Source organism: Orcinus orca, chromosome 1 (genome assembly GCF_937001465.1).
Source record: "Orcinus orca chromosome 1, mOrcOrc1.1, whole genome shotgun sequence".
NCBI lineage: Eukaryota > Metazoa > Chordata > Mammalia > Artiodactyla > Delphinidae > Orcinus > Orcinus orca.
The window spans coordinates 131855285-131880535 of NC_064559.1; the positions used below are offsets into that span (position 1 = coordinate 131855285).

Consider the following 25251-nt stretch of genomic DNA (forward strand, 5'->3'; position numbering starts at 1 on the left):
ATAAATATACTATAAATCCAAGAGATTTGATAATAGAATTTCTTAACGGTTAAAAAATAGTAAAAAGAACTTTGGAACAATAAAATAAAAATTTATACCATTGCAGTTTTGCCTTTTAATATGGCACAGCTAATCTTTAATATACATTTGTAAAAGGCACCATATATTAACAGGGTAAATAACACGAAAAACCAAAACTGAACCACTTTCTCCAACTTCCTTTTTGTACAAGTGTGTACATTTTAAGGCAGATGCTTTTCTGGGCAAAATACAACAAGAAAAAAACCAACATTATGTTACAAGTTCACATGTTCTCAGATTTTTCTTGATGTCATTTGTCAGGATATTTATTTATGATAAAGCATATTAAAACAATTTTTCCTAATGAAGCTTAAAGAAGTTGATGAACAATTTAAAAAAATTATTTAGAGATTTCATTACAGACTCGTCACAGAAAAAGCCAGTCTTTTCTCCTTGTTTCTTCTTTTAGAAATGTCCATATCAATTTGTTCACTATGTCAGGTTGTTCTTGCTGGAGCCCGTGACTGGCCTCTGACAAAATAGTTAGCCTGAAATAGTTCTTAACGTAAATCTTCGTGCCTTCAGCCATCTCCGCCTCCATAAATGCGTCTTTCTCTCCCCACAGTAGTAGTGTTGGAGTGATCACCATGTGATGCTTGAGAGGCAGGCAGCTATAAAAACAAAACACGTGGGCTTGAGACTCACTGTAAACGTTAAAATAACATTCCCCCAAAATGTTTCTTTAGGCCACAGATTTTTAAGGAGGGCAATATCACCACCAAAGGGATGAAAATTTGTTCTTGGGAGAGTGAAAAAAAAATTATGCTTTTTATATATAAACCATGAGTATACACACAGTACATAAACAGATATTAAAATTTCATGGGGTGGGGGGCAATTAGGAAAAAAAAAATGCCTAAAAAGCCTCTGAAGGGAAGTGATGACAAACAAAATGGTTGAGAAACACTGCATTAGGCAATCAATCTGTACAATAAAAAAAATTAATGGTCTATTTAAGAAAGGGCCAGATAAAAGTTTTAATTGGATCAGCCGTGCAAAACTTATAATGCAGGCTATAAATTAAATATGAAATTCATCACTATGAAGAATAATTTGCTTCAAAAAGATAACAGAATTTCTGAATAGTGTGATGAAAGGGAGCTTTAAACAGTGTTACTATTTAAACGTATTTCAATTATCTGTTGGATAATCTAATGAATTTTATGTGAAAATTGGAACTGAAAAGTCAGAACATATATACGGAATGAGCCTTAATACTACATGATACTATATTTATTTCGCAAGAAGATTCTTTTTAAAATATAAAGTTTTTATTGTGTATTTTTTAAATACAGAAAAGTATAAAGAATAAAATCATGCATAATTCCATCATTAAAAAATGGTCATTTTCTATGCATATCGTTGAAACCATAAGTACAATGCAGTAAATATACAGTTTATACACAGTATACACATGCAAATTTCATATTAATTTATAATAACTTTCTTGTTTCATATAGTTTTTCAAAAATAATTGTAAAACATACTATTTTATGGCATAATAACCCATAAATGACTGTTCCTGTATAATGGAATATTTAGATTATAGCATCACTTAAAAGAAGGGGATGTTTGTTTGTTTGTGGTACGCGGGCCTCTCACTGCTGTGGCCTCTCCCGTTGCGGAGCACAGGCTCCGGACGCGCAGGCTCAGCGGCCATGGCTCACGGGCCTAGCCGCTCCGCGGCATGTGGGATCTTCCCGGACCGGGGCACGAACCCGTGTCCCCTGCATCGGCAGGCGGACTCTCAACCACTGCGCCACCAGGGAAGCCCGGGGATGTTTTAAGTGATGCTGCAATTAGCATTTTGTGCCCAAATCTTAGTTGGCATTTCAGATAACTTCTTTGGGCTAGAGCCCTGGAAGTGGAATTCCTGAGCTGAAGAGGATACATATTTTTAAAGCTTTTGACAACTTCTGCTAAGCTGTTTTTCAGAAAGGCGGGATGGTATTAATTACAACCCTGTTAACTAAGAATGAGAAGGAACATCTAACTAGACACTCTCCAGCACTGAATTACATTTTTGCTAGTTACAAAAAAGCTTGACTTGAGGCTACTTGGGGTTGATAAGATGCTGCTGGAATATGAAGGATATCACATATGTCCACCAAGGTCTTAACTTTTGATTCTCATGCAAGTGGCCATCATTTGGTTCTAATGCTCCTAAAAATTAAGTTCTTGGTGAATGGGTAAACTGATATAAAAATATATCTATACTTAATTATTGATACATGGATTGCTATACAAACTTGCAAGTCACTTAAATTCTGGAGCTCATAAAGTGTTCCAAAACAAAACATTTTCTAATAGTTACCTGCATATTTAACAACATGTGAGCATGTAATAGTTGAATTAGTAAGGAAAGGGGACTATTAGTCCCTATTAAAAGGACTATTAATGAAAAAGTAAAGAGGAATATAAATTCTTCACCAGATCGAATTGAGGGTAAAAGGGAGGAGTTTTCAGAAAACTAAAAGAAAAGCATATTCTCTGGTCCTGAGGTTTCAAATTGTTAAATGTCACATGAAACGTAAGTTACAGATAAAACAAAGTATGTACAGATAGGTGACTGTAGTTAATACTGTATTACATATTTGAAAGTTGCTAAGAGAGTAGATCTTAAAAGTTCTCATCCCAAGAAAAAAAATTATATGTATGGTGACAGATGATTAACTAGACTTACTGTGGTGATTATTTTGCAATACATACAAATATCAAATCATTATGTTGTACACCTGAAACCAATATAATGCTATATGTCAATTATACTACAGTATAAATAAATAAATAAATAAAACAAAGAAAAACATTAAATATTTTAAGAGAGTAGGTTTTAGTATACTAAGCTAAAGAACTTAATGGAAAATACTTGATAAAATAATTCTTATTAAAAATAATCAGTAAATATAGTTCTGAAGAACCTAAGGGCAGGACAGGAATAAAGACGCAGATATAGAGAATGGACTTGAGGACACGGGGAGGGGAAGGGTAAGCTGGGACGAAGTGAGAGAGTGGCATGGACATATATACACTACCAAATGTAAAATAGATAGCTAGTGGGAAGCAGCCGCATAGCACAGGGAGATCAGGTCCGTGCTTTGTGAGCACCTAGAGGGGTGGGATAGGGAGGGTGGGAGGGAGAAACAAGAGGGAGGAGATATGGGGATATATGTATATGTATAGCTGATTCACTTTGTTATATAGCAAAAACTAACACACCATTGTAATGCCATTATACTCCAATAAAGATGTTAACAAAAATCAAATACTGGCTCTGTATGGAATTAATATTTTGTTTAGTTAAAAAGAGCAAATTATACTGACCTGAAGATGTTTCGGTAATGGTTGATTGGACCATTTAATGCTCCAGGTTGAGAAAAAACATAAATATAAGCTTCAAGATCTTCTGCTGTTAATCGACATCCTTTTCTTCCAATGCCAGTGCTGTGACTAGTAAACAGATGTTTCAAAGCCTGATAAGTGAGAAGAGAATAATTAAAACTCTTCAGTTACCTAATAGTAACTAAATACTTGGCTTTTGAAAGAGAATGATGGTCAGTGTGCAGTGATAGCTCCCAGTTTCTGCTCTAGCCAGGTTGGAGACCTCATTGTTTACAAGCACATTTTATATATTTCTGCTTTCCTGGCTTTATTTTTGATATTATTCCCTTTTAATCCCCCATGGACACTTCACCCTTATGAAAAGTATCCTGTCTTCTTGGTGTCTCTTCACATTCTACAAGGCTGAGCTCAAGTACTATCCCTGCTCTAAAGCCTGATATTCCAGTTAACAGTTTATCTATTTACTGACAAGCAATCCACACACCTCCCCCTAAATTGTTTGAACTTCTTTTGATCACAACCTAGAGTAACAAACACATTTTACATCATGATCCAGTTCGTGTCTCTACACATATATGTCTGAAACAAAAGTTTAAAGAAATAGCCCTTACACTTATTACAGCATGTAATGATATTTTCAATTCTGTTCTACTTTATTTTTAAAAACTCAAATTGCAAGCCACTTTACTGAATTGCAAAACTTATTTCATGACTCACTAATGGGTCTCCACCTACAATTTGAAAAATACTGCTCTATACCAGCATTTCTCAAAGTGTGTCTCTAAACAATCTGAATCAGAATTATTGGGATTCTTGTTTAAAATTAGATCCCTCAACCCCAAAACACCCTTGCAAAAATATGAAATGACATGTGCAGGAGGTGATTCATTGAAACATTATTTGTAATAGAAAAAGAATGGAGGACTTCCCTGGCAGTCCAGTGGTTGAGACTCTGTGCTTCCACTGCAGGGGGCACAGGTTCGATACCTGGTTGGGGAACTAGGATCCCTCATGCCCCGTGGTGCAGCACAGCCAAAAAAATTTTTTTAATTAAGAAAATAAAAAGAATGGAAACAAATGTCTGTGGGGGGTTGGATGAATAAACTATGGTATAGATACACGTTGGTGAATTATGTGTTCTTAGTACTCTAAGAGAAGATGGAGATAATCTCTATTCTGATGATGGAGTCATCTGCAGGGTATATTGTTAACTGGAAAAAAAGCAAGGGTAGAAATAGTGTTTATAGTATGTTATCTTTTGTGTGAGAAGGAAAAGATAAATATATACATATTTGCTTATATTTTTAAAAAGAAACAATAAAAAGAGGAAACAAAACTAACCAAAATGGTTTTCGATGGGAGACAGAATAGGATGGAGACAGAGAAACAGAGGAAACAGAGACAAGTGAGACTTCTCTGAATGTACCTTGTTCTAGAGTTTTGACTTAGAACCATATAATGTTTTATATAAAGTCATAGAAGTTAAGTGAAAATGCTGTCATCTTAAATTTGCTTTGGAAATGTGAATAAGAACTCATATTTTTTTTCTAAAAAATATGTATGTCTACATTCTGTCCAATGGAAAGATCTAGAAGCAATGAAAACTCAGTAACAATGATCACCTTGATACCCAAACTGTGGTCTCTAAATACCACTTCCTGCTAATAGGAGCCAGAGTTCCTTCAATAAATGACTGATTCCAGATCTGGAACAGGAAAAAAATGATGACCTTAGGACATTAAGGAAGCAAGCTATCCCTGACTAAAGGGCTCCTGTGTCAAGAGGACATAGGAGCCAACCTGAAGGAGTTCACACTTGCAACAATTTGGGCATCAAAGAGAATAATGACTGTAATCAATTGATAAATATCAAATATATTTTTAAAAATCATGAGCTCATAATGATATGAAAAAAAAACCCTCATTGGTTATCAGTGGAAGTTTCTAGGGCACCAATTCATTACTCTGGAAGTTGTTTACAAAGGGAAATAATGAAGCATTTGTCCTGCCATTCTTGTGGGAACTGTATTTCAGAATAACCAAATATAGATGTGGAAATTCCTCTTTATACATGAATTCCAGTTAATAAAAGCAGAAAGAATAATATTGGGTTGGCCAAAAAGTTCGTTCAGTTTTTTCCATAAGATGGCTCTAGTAGCACTTAGTTGTCTTTAACTTTATTCGAAATAATTTTGGTGTATTGTGACTGCTGTCATACTAGCATGCATTAAAAAAAAAAAACTTATCAAAACTGGTGAATTTTTGTGTAGCTATTTTAACATTGAAGATGAAGGAAAAAAGCAACGTTTTCGGCATATTATGTTTATTATTCCAAGAAAGGTAAAAACGCAACTGAAACTCAAAAAAAGATTTGTGTAGTGTATGGAGAAGGTGCTGTGACTGAGCGAATGTGGCAAAAGTGGTTTGAGAAGTTTCTTGCTGCAGATTTCTCGCTGGACAATGCTCCATGGTCGGGTAGACCAGTTGAAGTTGATGGTGATCAAATCGAGAAATTAATTGAGAGCAATAAACGTTATACCACGCAGGAGATAGCCGACATACTCTAAATATCTAAATCAAGCGTTGAAAATCATTTGCACCACCTTGGTTATGTGAATCGCTTTGATGTTTGGGTTCCACATAAGTTAGGTGAAAAAAAACCTTCTTGATCGTATTGCTGCATGCGATTCTCTACAGAAACGTAACAAAAATGTTCCGTTTTTAAAACAAATTGTGATGGGCGATGAAAAGTGGATACTGTACAATAATGTGGAATGGAAGAGACCAAAGGCTGGTCTTCGTCCAGAAGGTGACGAAGGTGATGTATATATGGTGGGATTGAACGGGAATCCTCTATTATGAGCTCCTTCTGGAAAACCAAACGATTAATTCCAACAAGTACTGCTCCCAATTAGACCAACTGAAAGTGGCACTCAACAAAAAGCATCCAGAATTACTCAACAGAAAACACATAATCTTCCATCAGGATAACCAAGGCTGTACGTTTCTTTGATGACCAGGCAAAAACTGTTACAGCTTGGCTGGGAAGTTCTGATTCATCCGCCATATTCACCAGACACTGTACCTTCAGATTTCCATTTATTTCGGTCTTTACAAAGTTCTCTTAATGGAAAAAATGTCAATACCCTGGAAGACTGTAAAAGGCACCCGGAACAGTTCTTTGCTCAAAAGGATAAAAAATTTTGGGAAGATGGAATTTAGAAGTTGCCTGAAAAATGGCAGAAGGTAGGGGAACCAAAGGGTTCAGTAAAGCTCTTGGTGAAAATGAAAAATGTGTCTTTTATTTTTACTTAAAAACTGAAGGAACTTTTTAGGCATCCCAATAGAACTAAAAAAATCACTGTTTTCTAAAGAAATAATGAACCTAGGCCGTGACGATCAAGGTATGCTAAAGTTATTTGGTGAAAGGTTGGTTGTTAGGCAATTTGGATAGGCTGACAATTTGTGAGCCCACTGGTTAGTGTTAGCATTACTAAAACTGGGACAACTAAGCATTATGTGCTTCCCTGATGTGACGCATTAGGAAATACACAGAACCACCTATAAAATATTCTTGTCACATTAAACAGTCTAATCAAGCCTCTAGATCAGTAGCACCTATGAAGTAGGAACGACAAGGCTTAGCAGAACTAGTTAAATAACACCATGATGAAGCAGTCAGTCAAATCCAAAATGTGGACCATTCCTCAGGGCAAATGAACAAATTTCTTCTTAAAAAAGTGATGGTAAAAAACAAAAGGAAAGAACCGTTAAAGATTTTAAAATGCATAACAAACAAATACAATATGTAGACCTTGTTTGGTTCCTGATTCAAACAAATAAAGTGCATAAAGAGAGTTGAGACAATTAAGAGAATTTGAATGGGCATTAAATGATTTTCACAAGTTGTTCATTTTGTCAGCTTTGATAATGGCATTGGAGTTATGTTCTTGTTTTAAAAAATAGTCCTTATTGTCAGAGGTACATGCAGAAGTATTTCCAGGTAAAATAATATTATGTCTTTTTTTAACCTCCCTAAATATTTAACATCATGCTGGACAAACAAGAAGCAACTAATTGACTTCGAAGAAATAGATACTACATATGACTCCTGGTGTCAGTGTATATGGTACACCAATACCTGCAGGCTTAATTTTGTTTGGGGGTTTTTTTTACTCCCAAGGGCTTCCACTTCTGCTACTGTCAAATTCTCTTACCTGGCATTCATATTCTTTCATCTCCCCATGGAATGTTCTCTAGAAAGAAGTATGCCTGTAGGGGAACAGGCTCTCAGAAAAAAATTGAGTTAACACCCAGGCACTCAAACATATGAATAGAGAATGTAAAAATAAGTAAGCCTATCGATGAAGCTTTAGAAACATTTATTAAGTTTTAGCATTTGTCTGTTTTCTTTTCCCTCTTTTTTTTGGCAGCACTGAAAGGCTTTTGGGATCTTAGTTCCCCAAGTAGGGATTGAACCCGTACCCCCTGCAGCGGAAGGGTGGAGTCCTAACCACCTGGACCACCAGGGAATTCCCTGTTTTTCTTTCTTAAAGATGGATTTTAATTTAAAATGTTTCTCATTAACATTATTTGTTTGACTTATTTTTTTGCATAGGAGGAAATGCCTAACAGTGCATAACACATAACAGATGTACAATAAATGATTATTTAAAATAAATGAGAACAACATAAGCAGAACTGGTTTTCTTGGGTTTTTTGTTTGCTTTTAGTGTTTCAGTCTATGTTTTATTTTTGACCTCCTAATTTTGTCATCCTCTTGGGCACCAGTCTTTCTTTTTTTAATTGAGGTATAATTGATATATAACATTATATTGGTTTCAAGTGTACAACATACTGATTCAATATTTGTATACACTGCAATATGATCACAGACAATAAGTCTGTAACATCCATCACCATGTTTGACTTACCTTGAAATCATTTATGGAAAACATAAATTCTGGGAACCATGGTATTTGGAAGAAATAATAATAGCTGGATTTGAACAGCTGGGCAGGGTGTCGTAAAATATATTCTGAAATTAAAATATCGTGTTAGACCTTATCTAAGGGGTATGAATTACTTACTATTGAAATAACTTCTTTTTAAGGCAATTTCACCTTTGAGATGATCCCATAAAAGAATCTACAAATAAGGCTTCTGTATATTTCTCTTTGGAACAATTTCTATGTTCTTATATTTTATTTTGGATATTTTTGGTATTTTAAATAATTAAAGCACTTTCAATAAAAAGAAAGTTCCACTTTATGAAATGTTGACTCAGAAAGGAACAGGAAACCCAAAACAACACTCCCTTTTCTCCAAGGTCATTATCAGTGACCAAACACTTTTCCTAAGGATACATGGGGAAGTAATTTTCTCTTGTTGAAAAGATTTTCCTTACAGGCTGATTTGAATATCTTATTCATTTGGCCTCAACAGAAACTAAAGCCTTTCCTTTAAATTCATTCATGTATTGAGAAAATTCATCCATTCAATGAATCTTTGAATATCTACCGTGTGTGAGGGGATTTATCATTGAACAAGAGAAAAGAGGTTCCCGTTCATAAGGAACATACATAATAAATAAGTAATGAATACTTAAAAGATCATTTTAGTTAGCAAAAATACCATAAAGAAAATAGAACAAGGTAATCTGATTGAAAGTAATGGTTAGGTGGTGTGAAGGGACTATCCTTTAGTAAAGGTGGTGGAACAGGTTTCTCTGGGGATGTGGGATAAGCCTTGAACGCAAAGATCTAGGAAGAGCGTCAAGAACAGAAAGTAGGTACTGGGCTTGGCACATTCAAGAAGCAGAAAGAAGGCCAGTGTGGCTGATGTGTAGTGAATGAGGAGGGGGAGATGGTATGAGATGAGTTTTAGAAAAAAATGCAGAAACCTAGTCAGGTAAGGCCAGAATGATAAAGATTTTAAGTGTTTTGGGAAGACACAAGTTTTAAACTAGGGAGTAATGTGATCGATCATACATATTAAATGTACATATTTTTTGTGTATTGTATACTATACTTTTATTTTCCTTGCTATAGAGGTGATTTTTTTTTCTTATTTCTAATTGTGTAACTGTACTCAACATGGTTGGAGTTTTTAGAATTATGATTCTCAGGTAAGTGGAGCACTGTTGTGCTATACTTTTTTGTAAAGTCATCATCGAATAAGATTTATTCAGCTCTGCATTTAGAGATATCAATACAGTTAAGGGAAAATATGGTCATATTACTTGAAGACTTCATATTGACCTGACCAGGGTTGAACCTATTATTGATAAGATAGTTCCAGAAATATCCAAGTATTTTCTTACTGAAATGACCAATTACAGTTTGTCCATATAGCAGCACCAACAAAATAACATTTACTCTAGGGTCCTGATCAATTGAACAAGCATGTAGCACAACTTCTATTGACTAATGCAACTGAGAGAAATATGATGAACCTCAGTTTGATATTTGATTCCTAAGCAGCCATGCTATTACCTCAGCTGAGATAGGACAATTGAATATGTATCTGAAATTTAACTTTTATACTTATACAGTATTTATGTAGTCATGTTCCCTTTCTCCCTCACCTACTTTAATTTTGAGGAAGAAATAAAAATATGTTTTTCTGAATTTTTTGTTCCCTGAAGGGCCTGTGGGTCATGACAGTACTGAACCTCAGAAAATTTGACAAGGGTAGTTAAAGAGGACAAAATTATAATTTTTGTCAAAACCAAATAAAAGTGTGCCTAGCCATTGTTCAGTTTTGTTTTTGTTTTTAATCACTCTTAAGATTAAGGGTTCTCTTTATAGCAGAGGTTCTCAAAACATAGTCCATGTGGACCCCTGGGGATCCTTAAGACCCTTTTAAAGGATGCAGATGGTCAAATTATTTCAAAACAATACAATTAACTTTTCTCATTTGCCATTTGCACAGATGGTACAAAGGCAATAGTAGATAAAGCCATTGCTGTAGCACAAATCAAGGCAGTGACACTAAACAATACCCGCAGTCATTGTATTCTTCACCACCACACACTTGCTGTAAACAAACAAGTACATAAATACATAAAATTAAGTGGCGGTTTCACTTAAGAATGTCTTTGATGAAATAGCAAAAATTATTAATTTTATTAAATTTCTACCTTTTTGTATACGTCTTTTTAACATTGTTAAAAAGAAACAGAAAATAAGGCAGTTCTGTTGAACACCCAAATACAATGATTGTCTCGAGGAAAAGCACTTCTGCAATTGTCTGATAAGTTGAATTAGCTGCATTTTTAATGGAACACCATTTTTACTTGAGAGAACGACTAACTATCATCAGTCAGATTGGGTATTTAACAGATAGTCTCTTGAAAATGAACAAAGTGAGCCTGTCACTTGAGGGAAAACAATCAACAGTGCTTGTTGTCAATGATGAAGTTCAAGATTTCAAATGAAAATTAGAATTTTGGAAACTTGTGTCTGCTACTGTGAGCTTGACAGCTTTGCAAAGGCTTTTTTGATGAAACTGGGGTGATATTAATGAACATGATTTGATAGCATATAATGAAATGTGTCAACTTATGGAAGACCTGCATAACTCAATGAACCAATATCTTCCAATGCGTGATGATTGCAAAATCATGCATAGGTAGAAAAAATCCATTCAAAGTGCTAGAGAGACCAATGGATTTTAATGTGACAGAGTATAAAAAGTTCATTAATATGACATCAGATTCCACATTGTTACTAACCTTTAAGAAATAACTAATTTTTGAGTTTGGCGTAGTATTAAAGGAGAACATATGCAGTTATTTGAAAAGACTATTAAAATTCTCCTCCTTTTTCTAATTACAAATCTGTGTGAGGCCAGATTTCTTCATATACTTCAATTCAAGCATTTGCAACAGATTGAATATAGAAGCAGATAAGAGAATCCAGCTGTCTTCTATTAAGCCAAAAGTTAAAGAGGTTTGCAAAAATGTAAAACAATGACACTCCTCTCACTAAAATTTTGTTTTGGAAGATGTAGCTAGTTTTCAGTAAAATGTTTATGCTAATATGTACTGGATTAATTATTTTTTAAAAATGAATTAATACATAAACATTTTAAAAATTCTCATTTTTAATTTCCAATACAGTGAATGTTTATGGATATAACCCATATAAACAAATGCTCAATGGGGTCTTTAATAATTTTTAGGAGTATAAAGGAGACCAAAAATTTGAGAACTGCTGCTTTAAAGAATGCTGCCATTCCTGACAGCCAAAGGAGTCAGGCAAGAGGAAAATTTATTTCTAGGCTGTCAAGATTCATTACTGTCAAAGTAATGTTACTGCATTTTCCCTTTAACTCTTTAACTCTCCCTAAGTTAGCGGTAAAATGTTTTCTAAAAATAAATAAAATTATGCAAGCAAATATAAAGCAACAATTCCTGTGACTCTTCAGGAATATTTAAAGCTGAGATAGCTGACATTATCATGTGATAATATCATATTTTAGTCATTTAATTTAAAAAATATTATGTTAATCAACTTTTGCTGTTTTTAATCCGTGTCAGTGACAATAGTGAGTTGTCACGCTATCAAAGATGTCTTAAAGGAAATTTAAACTCACCTGTAAATACATTTGGATGAGGGAAGTTAATAACAATAAGCTTCATCACCATTTCAGGATAACAGATGGCAATTAGCCAAGCAATCATGCCTCCCCAGTCATGGCCAATAAGAACACATTTGCTATACCCTGTAATTGAGAAATGAATGTTGGCATCATTGAAAAGAAACAGGTGGGTACATCATTACCACACATAAAATAGGTATGTTTCTAAAACTAATCTTTCTACTCTCCTACTCTAATTATGCACTTTGTGCAGACATTGAGTTTGGTGCTTCCAAAACCCTGTATGTCTGAATCACCTAGGGTAGCTTTTTAGAAAATTTACATGCCCAGGATCCATTATAGACCTCAGAATCTCTCTTGGGAATTTATACTTTTAAAAAAAATTAGAAATAGTTCAGCTCTGGTCACATAAACCTGAGTTTGGAAAACCATGGTAAAGACTACACATAATTAGGTCATAAGCAAGATTACATTATTGATTTAACTGGAAAATTTCATGATTACAAATTTAGGCCAAGTTTGACTGAATTACCACAAAATGTGAAAGAAATATGGCTGTCGGAAATCAGTGTCTCTGAGTCTATTTTACTGTAATCACAGTAAATTACAACACTGCATTGACACCCCCAGACCTCATCCATTTTTTCCCCTCTAAGAATATTGACCTGATCTACGTTCTCATTAGATTGTTGTAGAAAAGGGTCTTTAATTTGATTTCATGGGTTTCTCACTATACTGGTTCTGTTAACATATTGATGGCAGCAGCTGGGTTTTAGTCAAAAGGGATATAGTGTATTAGATTATTGTTAAAAAATATTTACTCCTCCCCTCTCCCCACTGCCATAGAGGTAGTATACGTCACTGCTCCCCCCCTCTTTTATTAATAAATTTATTTATTTATTATTTATTTTTGGCTGTGTTGGGTCTTCGTTGCTGTGCGCGGGCTTTCTCTAGTTGCAGTGAGCAGAGACTACTCTTTGTTGCGGTGTGTGAGCTTCTCATTGCGGTGGCTTCTCTTGTTGTGGAGCACGGGCTCAAGGCGCTCAGGTTTCAGTAGTTGTGGCACGTGGGCTCAGTAGTTGTGGCACTCAGGCTCAGTAGTTGTGGCTCATGGGCTCCAGAGCACAGGCTCAGTAGTTGTGGTGCATGGGCTTAGTTGCTCTGCAGCATGTGGGATCTTCCGGGGTCAGGGCTTGAACCCATGTCCCCTGCATTGGCAGGTGGATTCTTAACCACTGTGCCACCAGGGAAGTCCCCCCCACCCCACCTTTTTTCTGGCCATGCCAAAAGACAAGCGGGATCTTAGTTCCCCAATCAAACTGTGCCCCCTGCAGTGGAAGTGCAGAGTCTTAACCACTAGACCACCAGGGAAGTTCCTTCACCACCTGTTTGATGTTTTGATGTTAGACTTGGCAGTGTGATCTGCTTTGGTTTTGTGGTGGGTGCATGACTTGATTTGGGGCTCAGCCATATGACTTGCTTTGACCAATGAGCTGCGACCAGAAACTTGAAATATGCTTTTGCAACTGGGCTCATCCTCTTGCCTCTTCAACCATAGCCAGGAGAAGAGCTTCCCGCAGATAGCTACTCCTCTTTAGCTGGGGCTCCAGCCCCATTCACAGTGAGAAGCCAATCCTAGCTGGACCTGTAGCCTGAGGCAAAGACCCAGAGGGGTCCAGCCTACAGTTGACCTGAAGATCCAGGAGCACAGGAATGAATGCCTATGGCTGTATGCCACTGAGTTTGGGGTGGTCTGTTACACAATATTATTGTGGCACTAGCTGGCACTAGCTGATCAATACAAGAAAGATAATGCAAGTGTTTCTGCATCTTACAACATGTTTAAATAAATATTTAGGTGTTGGTTCTGAAGAAATAAATTTTCTGTGAACAAGAATCAAATTTCTGATAATTAGTTCTGAAAATAATAGATAGTATACCTTAAGTCAATTTTTAAAAACAAATTTTGAGAGTCACTTTTGGCTGTTAGACAGAATAGTTATTCTGGTTGTGTTATTTTAAGTTGCCTCTATAAATATTTTGAGCTGTATGAACCAAGGTGACAGGATCTAGACAATAGCTCAGGTAGATGGAAGAAATGTGGTAATCAGTTTACAATTTGTTGAATGTTAGTCCCTTAAAAAGAATTAACACTGTTTTTTAAAACCTACCTAAAGAGTCTAAAATATCCTTTATATCTGTAATTAAACAGTCCAATTTATAATTCTCTCGATGAATGGGAGCATCTGTTTCTCCATAGCCTCTCAAGTCCAACGCTACAACTCTATATTCACTTTTAAATTCCCTTAGTTGGTGACGCCAAGAATACCTGCAGGAAATAAGAAACGTTAAAAATACCACAGTAACTAATACAAAGAATAACATTACAGATTTTCTAAGTGGAAAGCTGTAAGAAACCCCTCGTTTTTGAGAAAGGTTATATAGCTGTGTGTGGGCAGGAAAGAAAAGAACTGTTTGAGAAATAAGCACTGACGTTCTTTACTAAAATTATATTTTTTTTTTAACCAGGTCCAGTGAAGTGTAACAAAGGGCCAGGGTTTATAGAAACTACAAAATATCAGATACTAAAACCTTAAGAAATGTATTTAAGAAGTCAATTTTCTAAGCTTTTCTTAAATAATGCTCACTACTATCACTGAGTCTGTACCTATAAATGCTTTCGCATACTGCACCATTTGATTCTCTCAAAAAATTTGTGAGATGAAAATATATTTTCCTAGAAGGGAGATTTTACTCACCTTAGTCCACTGTCAAATAGGACTCAATGTTTTTAGTGATAACAATGGGTTACTCATGGATGAAAATGTCTGATGATTTAAAAAAATATTTTCATGGAAAGAATCCAATAAAACAACTACTTAAGATAAACCTCTGGGCTTCCCTGGTGGCACAGTGGTTAAGAATCCACCTGCCAATGCAGGGGGCACAGGTTTGATCCCTGGCCTGGGAAGATCCCACATGCCATGGAGCAACTAAGCCCAGGTGCCACAACTACTGAGCCTGCGCTCTAGAGCCCATGCTCCACAACAAGAGAAGCCACAACAACGAGAAGCCCGCGCACCGCAATGAAGAGTGCCCCCCGCTCGCCACAACTAGAGAAAGCCTGCACACAGCAACGAAGACCCAACACAGCCAAAAATAAAAACAAACAAAAAAGATAAACCTCCACTTGCTAAAACAAAATCTTGGGGGGAAGATCCTGAACCATCAGCATAAGCTAGTGTGATATTTAAAACATTTAACAACCAAAATGGCACAGGAACTGACTAATTAGAATGACCATAGTGACAGCCAAGTCCTAGAAGTTTCTGCTGGGCCAGGTGTTCCCCCTGTGCTTGATAATAAAACTGCAGAATTAATTGAAATACAGAGATCCATGAGATTATCTTCTAAGAAGCAAAATCATTATGGATAACAAACAGAAAAAGAGACATGGATTTTTCAAAGCGACTCACTATGTTATGGAGCTCAAAATATGCATTTATCAAAAAGCATCTGCATGCACATCTGTCCATGAAAGCACAGTGCAAAATTATCTGACACAAACCAAATGGGAGATTGTTGTCTGGAAAGATTTTTGGAGCACAATAGGAAAGTGAACAGAGTGATCTGAGATTATAAACCAATAGTGCAAGGGGACTGCAGTGTGAAGTGACACAAAGCCATGAGAACAACGAAGCAAATCAACCACCTTACATCAGCAGGTAGATGATCAAGAAGGGTGTCAGATACATATTTGGAATTATGAATGGATAGAGTCTTCGATCTATTACTAGGATACCTATAATTTGTAAATATCTGCAAAAGCATTGCCAATTAATATGGATTTGAAAATGTTAGCAAGGCCATAGCAATATTGACAATCTTGTCTCTGGTTTGTAATAAACAAATGAAGCAGTTTCATTCCTTAAAGATACTCATCTGTCAACACATATGATTTTATTATTTTCTCATAGCCTTACTTAACATTGTGAATTGATTTTTTTATGTCTTCATAACTGAAGCCCAACTCTTCACTCTTTATAATCCCTCATACTCAATCAATAAAGTTCAGTAAATTCAACCTCTTAAATATTTATTTAATCACTTTTCCTGTCCATCCCTGGTACCATTACCTTCATTCAGGCCTCCATTAACACAGCAGCCTATCGATTGGTCTGTGTCCATTTCATTCCCCTTGGCTCTGTCTTCTACAAACCAGAGTGGTTTAGCAAAAACACAAACTCTCTCAGGTCATTTCCCAGCTTAACAGCTTTTCTTGACTCTCTGTTACTCATAATGTGAAGCCCAAGCATGTTATTCTGGCAAACAAAACCTCCAAGATTTGACTTGCCCGATCTTCCAGCCTGACTACTTTATACTCTGTCATTTGCTATATAATAAAAAGAACTAACATCTATATCAGTTTTACTACATGCCAGGCACAATTCTAAGTGCTTCACACATAGGGATGTCGATCTTCAAGGCAGTACTATGAAGTAGGTACTCTTATTATCCCCATTTTACAGATGAAGAAACAGAGGCACAGACTGGTTCCTGGATGTGCTGAAGGTCACAGATTTAGCAAACAGCAGAGCCAGGATTCAAACCCAGGTGGTCTGGCCTGAGAGCCCATGCTATGCTGCCTCTGCGGCACTTATCTACTTGCAGTGAATAAACATGGGTTTTGTCTTTATGACTTTGTTTATATAATCTCCTTGTCTGAAACATCATCCCTCCACATCATTCCCTTACTCCCCACAATCCCTGTCCTTCACCCCTCATTGAACTCCTCATGCTGGGCACCTCTTCTTCCAGGAGACTTCCCAGTCTCCCTCCTTCACAGGTGGGTTGGTTGGCCCCTTCCATACTCTCCCACTTGTCTGTACACTCTTCAGTGCACTGGGAAGAGTGTACAGACAAGTGTACTAGACACTAGTCTGTTGGTGCCTGGCACTTCCATTTGATGGTGAGCTCCCTGAATTATCTGGTAGACATGTAGGTGCTCAATAGAGATTTGTTGACTGAGTAAAACAATGAACAAATGAAAGCACTGAATTATGATAGTGCTAGAAATACCAGTTGTTCCATAAAACTCTGCCTCAGTTCAAACCTTGAGACGACCTTGAACTAAAGTTCCCAGATTCCTGTTGGGGAATTTATACTCAATTTCTATTAAAATGTGCATTGTTTTTATATCTTAAATACTTGTGTCTTCACTTAGAATTCACTTAATTAGAGATTTCAAGGTAGAAATTTGACTCAAAAAAATGTGTGCAATCCTGTAACATTTTACATTTAATGTATTAGAGATTATGCAACATAATACCTGCACATCATTACCTTATTAATAATTTAAATTGCCTTCCAAATAAATTCAGCTATTGCTATTGTCAATGAGTGGAGCCAAACAATATCTTAAACATTTCTAAGAACGTTTAAGGATTGCAACTGCTATCTTAATAAAGTACAAAATAAATTTTAAATGCAATCTTCCTAGAGTTCATAAATAAATCATATTTGATTTACACATTAACTGTAAACTGAAGAAGAAATCACCCCAGCGATAGACTGATGGGTATGTCATTCACATGAATAAAACAAAACAACCCCCTTGATAGAGGAATGAAACATACTGCAAAATCAGTAACTCCTGACAATATTATAAATAAACAAATCTAGCTATTTTCATCCACATTGTTTTTTCCCCCTCTGGTAGCTTTAGGTAATAGCAGAGGACACTTAAAAAAAAACAACCTCTTTCTTAGTTATTATTCTTAACGTAAGGAGGACCCCTGGTTTACCAGGCTAGCCTCTTTGAAATGTAGAATACCCTCTTCCCCTTCACAAGAGAGAAAAAGTTGCAGTCATCAGATTCTGCTCAGCTGTATGGATGACGAGCCCTCACTTGAGTAATGATGAATGCGTCCCATACAGCTGGTGTATTGCCAGAAATTGCCTGCATCAGCTCAAGATATTTTTAAAAGCAATGCAAATTGAGGTGGAGATAGAGGGGGAGAAAAACCATCTTTGACAAACAGCCTTATTTTGGGCTAGTTTAGCTAAAGTTCTCATAGATGTGTATATTGTTTGATGTTTCCTTTATATTTTAAGAAAGAAGACAGAGAATTTTATTATTTCTGTGTAACATCTAATAGTATACATTAAATGTTACCAATTCTCAACAATTATTCTTAGTTAATGATGATAAATGCAAATAATACATTACATTTGTATAGTACTTTTCTGTTTAAAAAGCACTTTTACACACATTGCCAATTTATGATTATTTTGTTTTCACTGTACCAAATAATCTGGCCTACCTGATCTACAAAGATGCTTATAAATTCATGTGTATTTAGGCAAAACTTGATGATAGAGGAATAATATTTATATTTATAATGTAAATTGAAATCGGTTTGAAGTGCCAGATAAAGTTTTTTGGCTCTTAAAAAGGGGAGAAGTGCAAGAGAAGGGGTTTTTGGAAAAAGAAAAGGGGAAGTTCAAGAGAGAGAGACTTGAAGTGGCTTAATCAAAACAGCTTTATCCTAAATTCTGATTCAAATTGACTTTTTCCTGAATGGAGCACATGAATGGAATTGACTAGATTGTATGATGGGGAACAGTGGTAATTTGGAAGGAAAGACAGAGTAAGTGTCAACACAGAGGTCTTGGTTTAGGGTAGGACACACTCAAATAGAAGTTTTTGATTAACAGCAATCTCCATGTGGTTGCTCTAGGAATCTCCCTGAACAACCAGGTAGCTTTCAGATTAATGGCTAGCAAAGTTCAGTGAATTCAATATGGTCTATTTGAGTAACTCAGTTTTCAGGGTTTGCTGTTTGTTGTTTTAAATTATAGCAAGCCTCTTGCTGGAGTAACAGATAGTACATTTGGTGAACAGAAGGGGACTCATTCCCATGATCTGCATATATTTCCTAATATATGCTCTTTAAAGTAAAAATATCTCTAGGAGTTTTTTCAAAACTAAACCATTCCTCTCAATAACCCTTTTGGACAAAGCCAAGACTTGATTTTGCTGGAGAAAATGGGTCTGATGTCCAGTGACTGGTGTTGGGCCCCCTCCTAGGCTGTCCTATCCACTGAAGATTCTAGGACATGGACAAGAATCACCAGACGTTTCTGTTTTGCAAAAGGGGTCTCATGAAGAGTAAATAAAGGGACAATGCTGTGAAAAATGTGCAAAAGTATCATTTCTTAAAATATGACACAGAGCATCTACTGTCCTATATTAAATGGGTATCACTGCTATTTTCTGGGGCTCCTCAGAACAATTACCAAGTGGCTGAAGTGGTTGCAGGTTCATCTGTATCTTCCACATATAAAGAAGTGACGTTCCAGGAGGAAAAAGAGCACGGACAAGTATCGGGGTTGGTATGAGGTACAGAAAGAGAAGAGCCTTTAAATCTTTTCTTTCTAAAAAGTTAAGTCTCCCCACTTAAAAGATCATGAATTTTATATAGAATGATGATTTAAAATGTTAAAGTAAGGTATACTTACATTGTTGGTTAACTTTTGAATTTTTCTATAAGCTGTGAAATTTGAAAGGTAAAAATCCATGTATGTTATCAGATCATTATCATTCCTATATACCAAGGATATATTAGAGCAGAGGTCAGCTCTGAAGTTTAAGAAAGTATACCTTACTTTCTGGCACTGCCAATTGCAGAAGGGTAGCTGTGACACTCAGAAGAGTGCCAGGCACATAGTAAATGCTCAGGAAGTATTAACTATCATCAGCAGAATCAGGAAATTATTTTTTAAAGGTCTGGGACAATGCTCTGTCCCCAAATTTCTCCCTTACTTTCACTTTTAACCTGCAGTTCCACCATTACATATTTCTCACCTACTTCAGAGTTTTAAAGATTCTGTGTCATCCAAAGCCCTGATTTAAAAAGGCTCTAGTTCTGAAAGAGGTTTTACCTTAATACACTTTAGTAATACTTTATGAGTGAAAGGGACTTTATTAATAAATGCATTGAGGATGCTAGTGGTGGCACATGGATCTCCACACTGAGTGAATGGGAATGAAGGAAGAAAATGAACATTTATTGAGTATTCACTGGGGCCATGGGAACGGCCTTTCACATATTTTGACTCCCTTTATCCCCACAACTCTGCAAGATTCTTGTAGATTGTGCAGGGTCCTGCAGCAATTAAATGGCTGAGCCAGAATTCACTGCCCATGTTACTTTATGCAGATTTGACTAACGCTGCAGACTAACATTTTACTTGTGAGCCAGTCAGGTCATAGACTTTTTGCTCTGGGAAAATGATTAGCTAGATGGGTTTTTACCATTCTCCATTCTTTTCTTCGATGCCTAATACTTCCTAGTGTGCTAGCAATCTCAATGCATTTATTAATAAAGCCCCTTTCATTTGAAAAGTATTAACTAAAGTGTATTAAGGTAATATCTCTTTCACAGCTAGATGTATTTTAAATTAGGACTTTGGATGACCCAAAATCTTTAAAACTCTAAAGGAAGTGAGGAATATGTAATGGTGGAATTCTAGGTGTTAAGAGAGAAAGTAAGGGAGACATTTAGGGACAGGGCATTGTTCCAGAACTTTAAAAACATACCATATATTCTACATTTGAGTCAGTTCAGAGAATATGATTTTTTTTTTGGTCCATTTACCCATCTCAAGATCATAGCCTTGAGCTATCAAAAATATGATTTTCTTTTTACCACCTTGATATGTACCATCTTTTAAAAAGATATTCATTTTTTTAAAGTTTAATCATGTGATGTTTCATCTGTACTTACTTGGCTCTGTGGGGTTCAAAGGAGAACAGAACATTTTCTTCTAGGTAACTAGCAACTGCATATTTTTGGCTATAGGTTTTCTTCTCAATGTGAAATATTCCAATCCTTAATTTGTCCTGCATTCATCTGAGCCTGTTACTATGTGCATAGGAAAGAGTTCCTTTTCAGATTCCATGAGCCCTCTTCTCCCTCTGCCTTTCCCACACCCCAAGTCTCACCAAAAGCTGCCAGGTAACAGGCACTCTAATTCTTTGGTTTCTTGCAAATCTCCTTTTCTATCCAATGTTGTATTTTGTCCGCAGTAGGTACTATAAAAACTGTTTTGTAATTGACTATTCAGAAATTTGAAACACTAAATGATACTTCTTTTAATTATCAAAAAAAAAATTAGGATGATAATATGCACGTTTCTTTAAAACAGGAGGAACACCATTCCTGTGATTGAGGAACATTTAGGAATAATAACTCTAGACCAGTACTTGATCATAGCATGGGGTCTATTAAAAGTCATTATAAGAAAATGACTCTATGATAAGCCGAGTCTTTAGTGCAAAAGAAAAAGTTAGTTGGTAAGTTTACCAGAATTCTGGAAATCCATGAAGCAGCAGCATAAGTGGTTTGCCTCTTTCTCCAGCGGCAACATAATGAAATCTTAACCCCGAATCCTGCAGCACGAAATAGAGGGCATGAAATTTCAGCGATGTTTTGTGTTGACTGTAAAAAGTAGTACATTTAGTATTTCCATGCCGTTAAAAAAAATTCACTTGCATTATTTTTAATATAAAGAAATAAAATAAGTATATTAATTTTCAAAAAGAAAAAATAACCATGATTTACTAACAGGGTGAATTGAATGATTCACTTTTGTCAACATTCCCTTCTCCTTCTATTTACAAGTTCAATTTATATATTATGAGCTTCTGAAACAGTCACAATTTTCTTACTGATGTGTCACATTTCATCGCACTCAAATTCTGCAGCACATGTAAATAATTCTGATCTGCATTTATATTCCTGCCATATTTACCTCCTACTCATGTACTTTTCTCAGCTTGCCCATCAAGAGCTGTGCCATCAGTTACATAATTCACACCACCTTTCCTTATTTTTAGTTCTCTCCTTCCCACGTTAGTATTTTCTGTTGAGGTTGCACGTACAGTTCCCCTGGCTGCCTGCTCCTCATGTCACATCAGTGTATTTCTTTTTTTTTTTTTAAATTTATTTATTTATTTTTGGCTGTGTTGGGTCTTCGTTGCTGTGCGCTGGCTTCTCATTGTGGTGGCTTCTCTTGTTTCGGAGCATGGGCTCTAGGCGCACAGGCTTCAGTAGTTGCGGCATGCAGGCTCAGTAGTTGTGGTGCACGGGCTTAGCTGCTCCGTGGTTGTGGGATCTTCCTGGACCAGGGATGGAACCCGTGTGCCCTGCAATGGCAGGCGGATTCTCAACCACTGCGCCACCAGGGAAGCCCCCATATCAGTGTATTTCTAACAGCCGAATGATCTGAGTGCTCAAGCCTTCACTCTGCATATGGGAGACAAAACTGCCCAAGGAAAACAAAAATCATGGGAATGAGACAGGAATACAGCAAATACAAAGCAAACAGAAAAGAGGAAAGTGGAGGAAAAAGCAAGCAAGAAAGAAAAACAAAAACTCAGAAGGAAGTGAGGAAAGAAACCAAGACCCAAAACCCAGAGACTGGGTTTTTTATCAGATAACCCAAGCAATTGGGTTTCCAGATGTGAAAAAAATCTTAAAGGTCATATAGTTCAACCCTATCATTTTTGCAGAGTTAGAAACTGAGGTCCAAAGATGTTAGCACAGGTCGTAAAGGTAGTTGGGGGCAGGGCTATGACTAGAACCTCCATCTTGTCCTGCCACCCAGGACAATGCTCTTTCCACTCCTTGGTTCTATGTCTCTGGGGAAACTCTTTAGGTGGCCAGAGTCAGAAAAAGTGCATTATGAGGAATTCCAGATGATTCTTACACTGCTTTTCCCCTTCAGGTAGGATGAAGATAACAACTCTGACTTTGCCTGCAACTGCTTTTCCTTTTTTAAAACATTTATTTATTTTTGGCTGTGTTGGGTCTTTATTGCTGCACACGGGCTTTCTCTGGTTTCGGTGAGCAGGGGCTACTCTTCTGTGCAGTGTGTGGGCTTTCTCTGGTTGCGGTGTGCGGGCTTCCCATTGTGGTGGCTTCTCTTGTTGCGGAGCACGGGCTCTAGGTGCAGGGGCTTCAGTAGTTGTGGCTCAGGGGTTCTAGAGCGCAGGCTCAGTAGTTGTGGCACACGGGCTTAGTTGCTCTGTGGCATGTGGGACCTTTCTGGACCAGGGATTGAACCCGTGTCCCCTGCATTGGCAGGCAGATTCTTAACCACTGCGCTACCAGGGAAGCCCTGCCCTCCACTGCTGAATGCCTTCCCAGAAGTTCAATAACTTCTTTTATTGGTGGTGAGTCTTGGAAGCTGAAAGGCTGTGGGCACTTGATTGGATTTAGTGAATAAATACTTCATTTCACTCACTATGTGCAAGGCACTGTTCTAAGTTTTTTGGTTTCGTTCATTTGTTTTTACACATATTAACTCATTTAAATTCTCATATCAACTCCAGGCTGAATAAGTGTAAGAAAGACATGCCCCTTGGTTTTCTGAACTTCAGCTGCTGGGCAATCTAGTTCCTAATAGGAATCCCAGACCTGGTGACAAAAATATCCTTTCACGTAGGCTATTTTTGAAAGGCCTGCGAGTCAGACTGCAGGGTGCATTTCAAGAAGCCATCTCCCTTCACCACCTGGAGCCTCAGGAAATAGAATATCCGAGGGCTGTAAGAAAGCTTGGGACAAGCACGGACAATTAGAGTCTGCATGCATAGTTGACATTTACTTTTTGTGCCATTCCTTTGGTCTCTGGCACTGTAAATCGGCTTCCTTCCCCACAAACATACACAATTTATTTATTGTTTCATGTTGCTTAGGTCATCTGTGAATGCTCCATTCTGCTGATCTGAATAAACTCCTGATTTCCAATGACTTATTCTATTTACTCTTTCAATCTCTAAAATTTGGACGAGGACAGCCTCCTGAGACAGTAGGGCGCCACCAGTAACAATTCCCTACAGCTTATCTGAGCTCTAAAGGGCAAAGAGGTGACAGACCACAGCTTCCCCTTACAGGAGGAGAGGGAGCAGAATTATTCTGGGTTGTTGTGGTGGAGGAGGAGGGGACAGTAATATAATAGGACCCAGATTATTAGAGAAATTCCACATAACCTTCTGTCTTACACACACACACACACACACACACACGCACGCACGCAACAAACAGGGACCGTAAAGACACACAATCCCGACCTTCTCCCGCGACACCTTGCCCCTCTTGCATCCCCTTGGCACCTTCCCCGTCCCCGCCGCACGCCCTGCGAGCCCCGAGAACACTAGGGGACGCTGGGCCTGGAGTCATGCAAGGATCAGCCCGGCGCCCTCTGCTCTCACAGTCGTCACGTTCCCTCGCGACAGCGCCGGGCCCGCGCCGGCCTTCACCTTGATCCGCACGTAGCAGTGGGTACCCAAAGAGGGGTCGTTCAAGCACGCTGGAGGGTGTTCCCGGGCGACCCTCCGGAAGGTCTGCGTGGGTCCCTTGCCGATGCTCCACAAAAGTTTGAGCAGGTAGACGGAAGCGCAGAGACCGCAGTAGCAGTAGACCAGGGACCAGAAGAGCAGGGACCGGATCGTGACCATCAGGCGGGGGAGGCAATCCCGCAGCCTCGCCATCGGGCGGCGGCAACGGCGGGGTCCGCTGCACTTCCGAGGCGCGGAGAGCAGCGGCGCGCACTCCGGCTACGGAGCGAGACTGCAAGCGCGGCGGCGCGTCAGCCCCTCCAGCCGGTCCGCGGTAGCCGGCTCCGCGCGCGCCTCCCCGCGGGCCCCCGGGCGTCCGTGCCTGGCGCGGGTCCGGTGTCACAGCCCCGGGCTCCCGCACTCACGGTGAGCTCTTGCGGCCACTGCGCCCAGCCCCGGAGCGCCGCGTCGCAGACCCACTACGCTGCGACGTCCGCCCCGGACTAGGTAGGCAAGGGTGGAGACACGACCTTCCTCCGCAGAGTAAAATCCCATTTCAGAATTGGTAAAATGTGGGGAAAATGAAGGTGAGACTTTCCCAAATCATCCTAGGTACTGTGGCCGGAAGAGCCACTCATTTTGACCAGTGTTCAAATCCTCCCATTGTCCTCAATTAGGCCTTTTTCTGGATCATGGAATTATGGGGCGCGTGGAGGAGGAGCAGTAAACGATTTTCATACTACCTGACAGACATTATTTCTTTATTCATTCCAAACAATCATCTGAAGATGTTGATATTCTCCAACTAGATTCAGAGTCGTTATCTGCCCAGCCAGGTGTTTGGTTCTAAAGTCAAGCCTCTGGAAATCCCTGGTCTTTTTT

At 37.9% G+C, this 25251-nt stretch overlaps 2 protein-coding genes across 2 annotated transcripts in view; one reads left to right on the forward strand and one right to left on the reverse strand.

Annotated features, from left to right (window-relative positions):
- Positions 1–87: 87 nt before the first annotated feature.
- Positions 88–25065, reverse strand: EPHX4 (epoxide hydrolase 4). Its single transcript, XM_004263019.4, has 7 exons — positions 24352–25065; positions 21395–21480; positions 14198–14355; positions 12021–12149; positions 8357–8460; positions 3406–3554; positions 88–692 (listed from the first exon to the last, which is right to left on the reverse strand). The coding sequence occupies exons 1-7, from the start codon at positions 24580–24582 to the stop codon at positions 449–451; spliced, it is 1101 nt and encodes a 366-aa protein (XP_004263067.1). The 5' UTR covers positions 24583–25065; the 3' UTR covers positions 88–448.
- The window catches only part of LOC101289037 (ferritin heavy chain-like), a 114337-nt gene continuing 113374 nt past the window's right edge, over positions 24289–25251 (forward strand). Inside the window, exon 1 of the mRNA XM_049714490.1 lies at positions 24289–24298. The gene's annotated coding sequence lies outside the window, so the exon portion shown is untranslated. The remainder of the gene's footprint in view (positions 24299–25251) is intronic.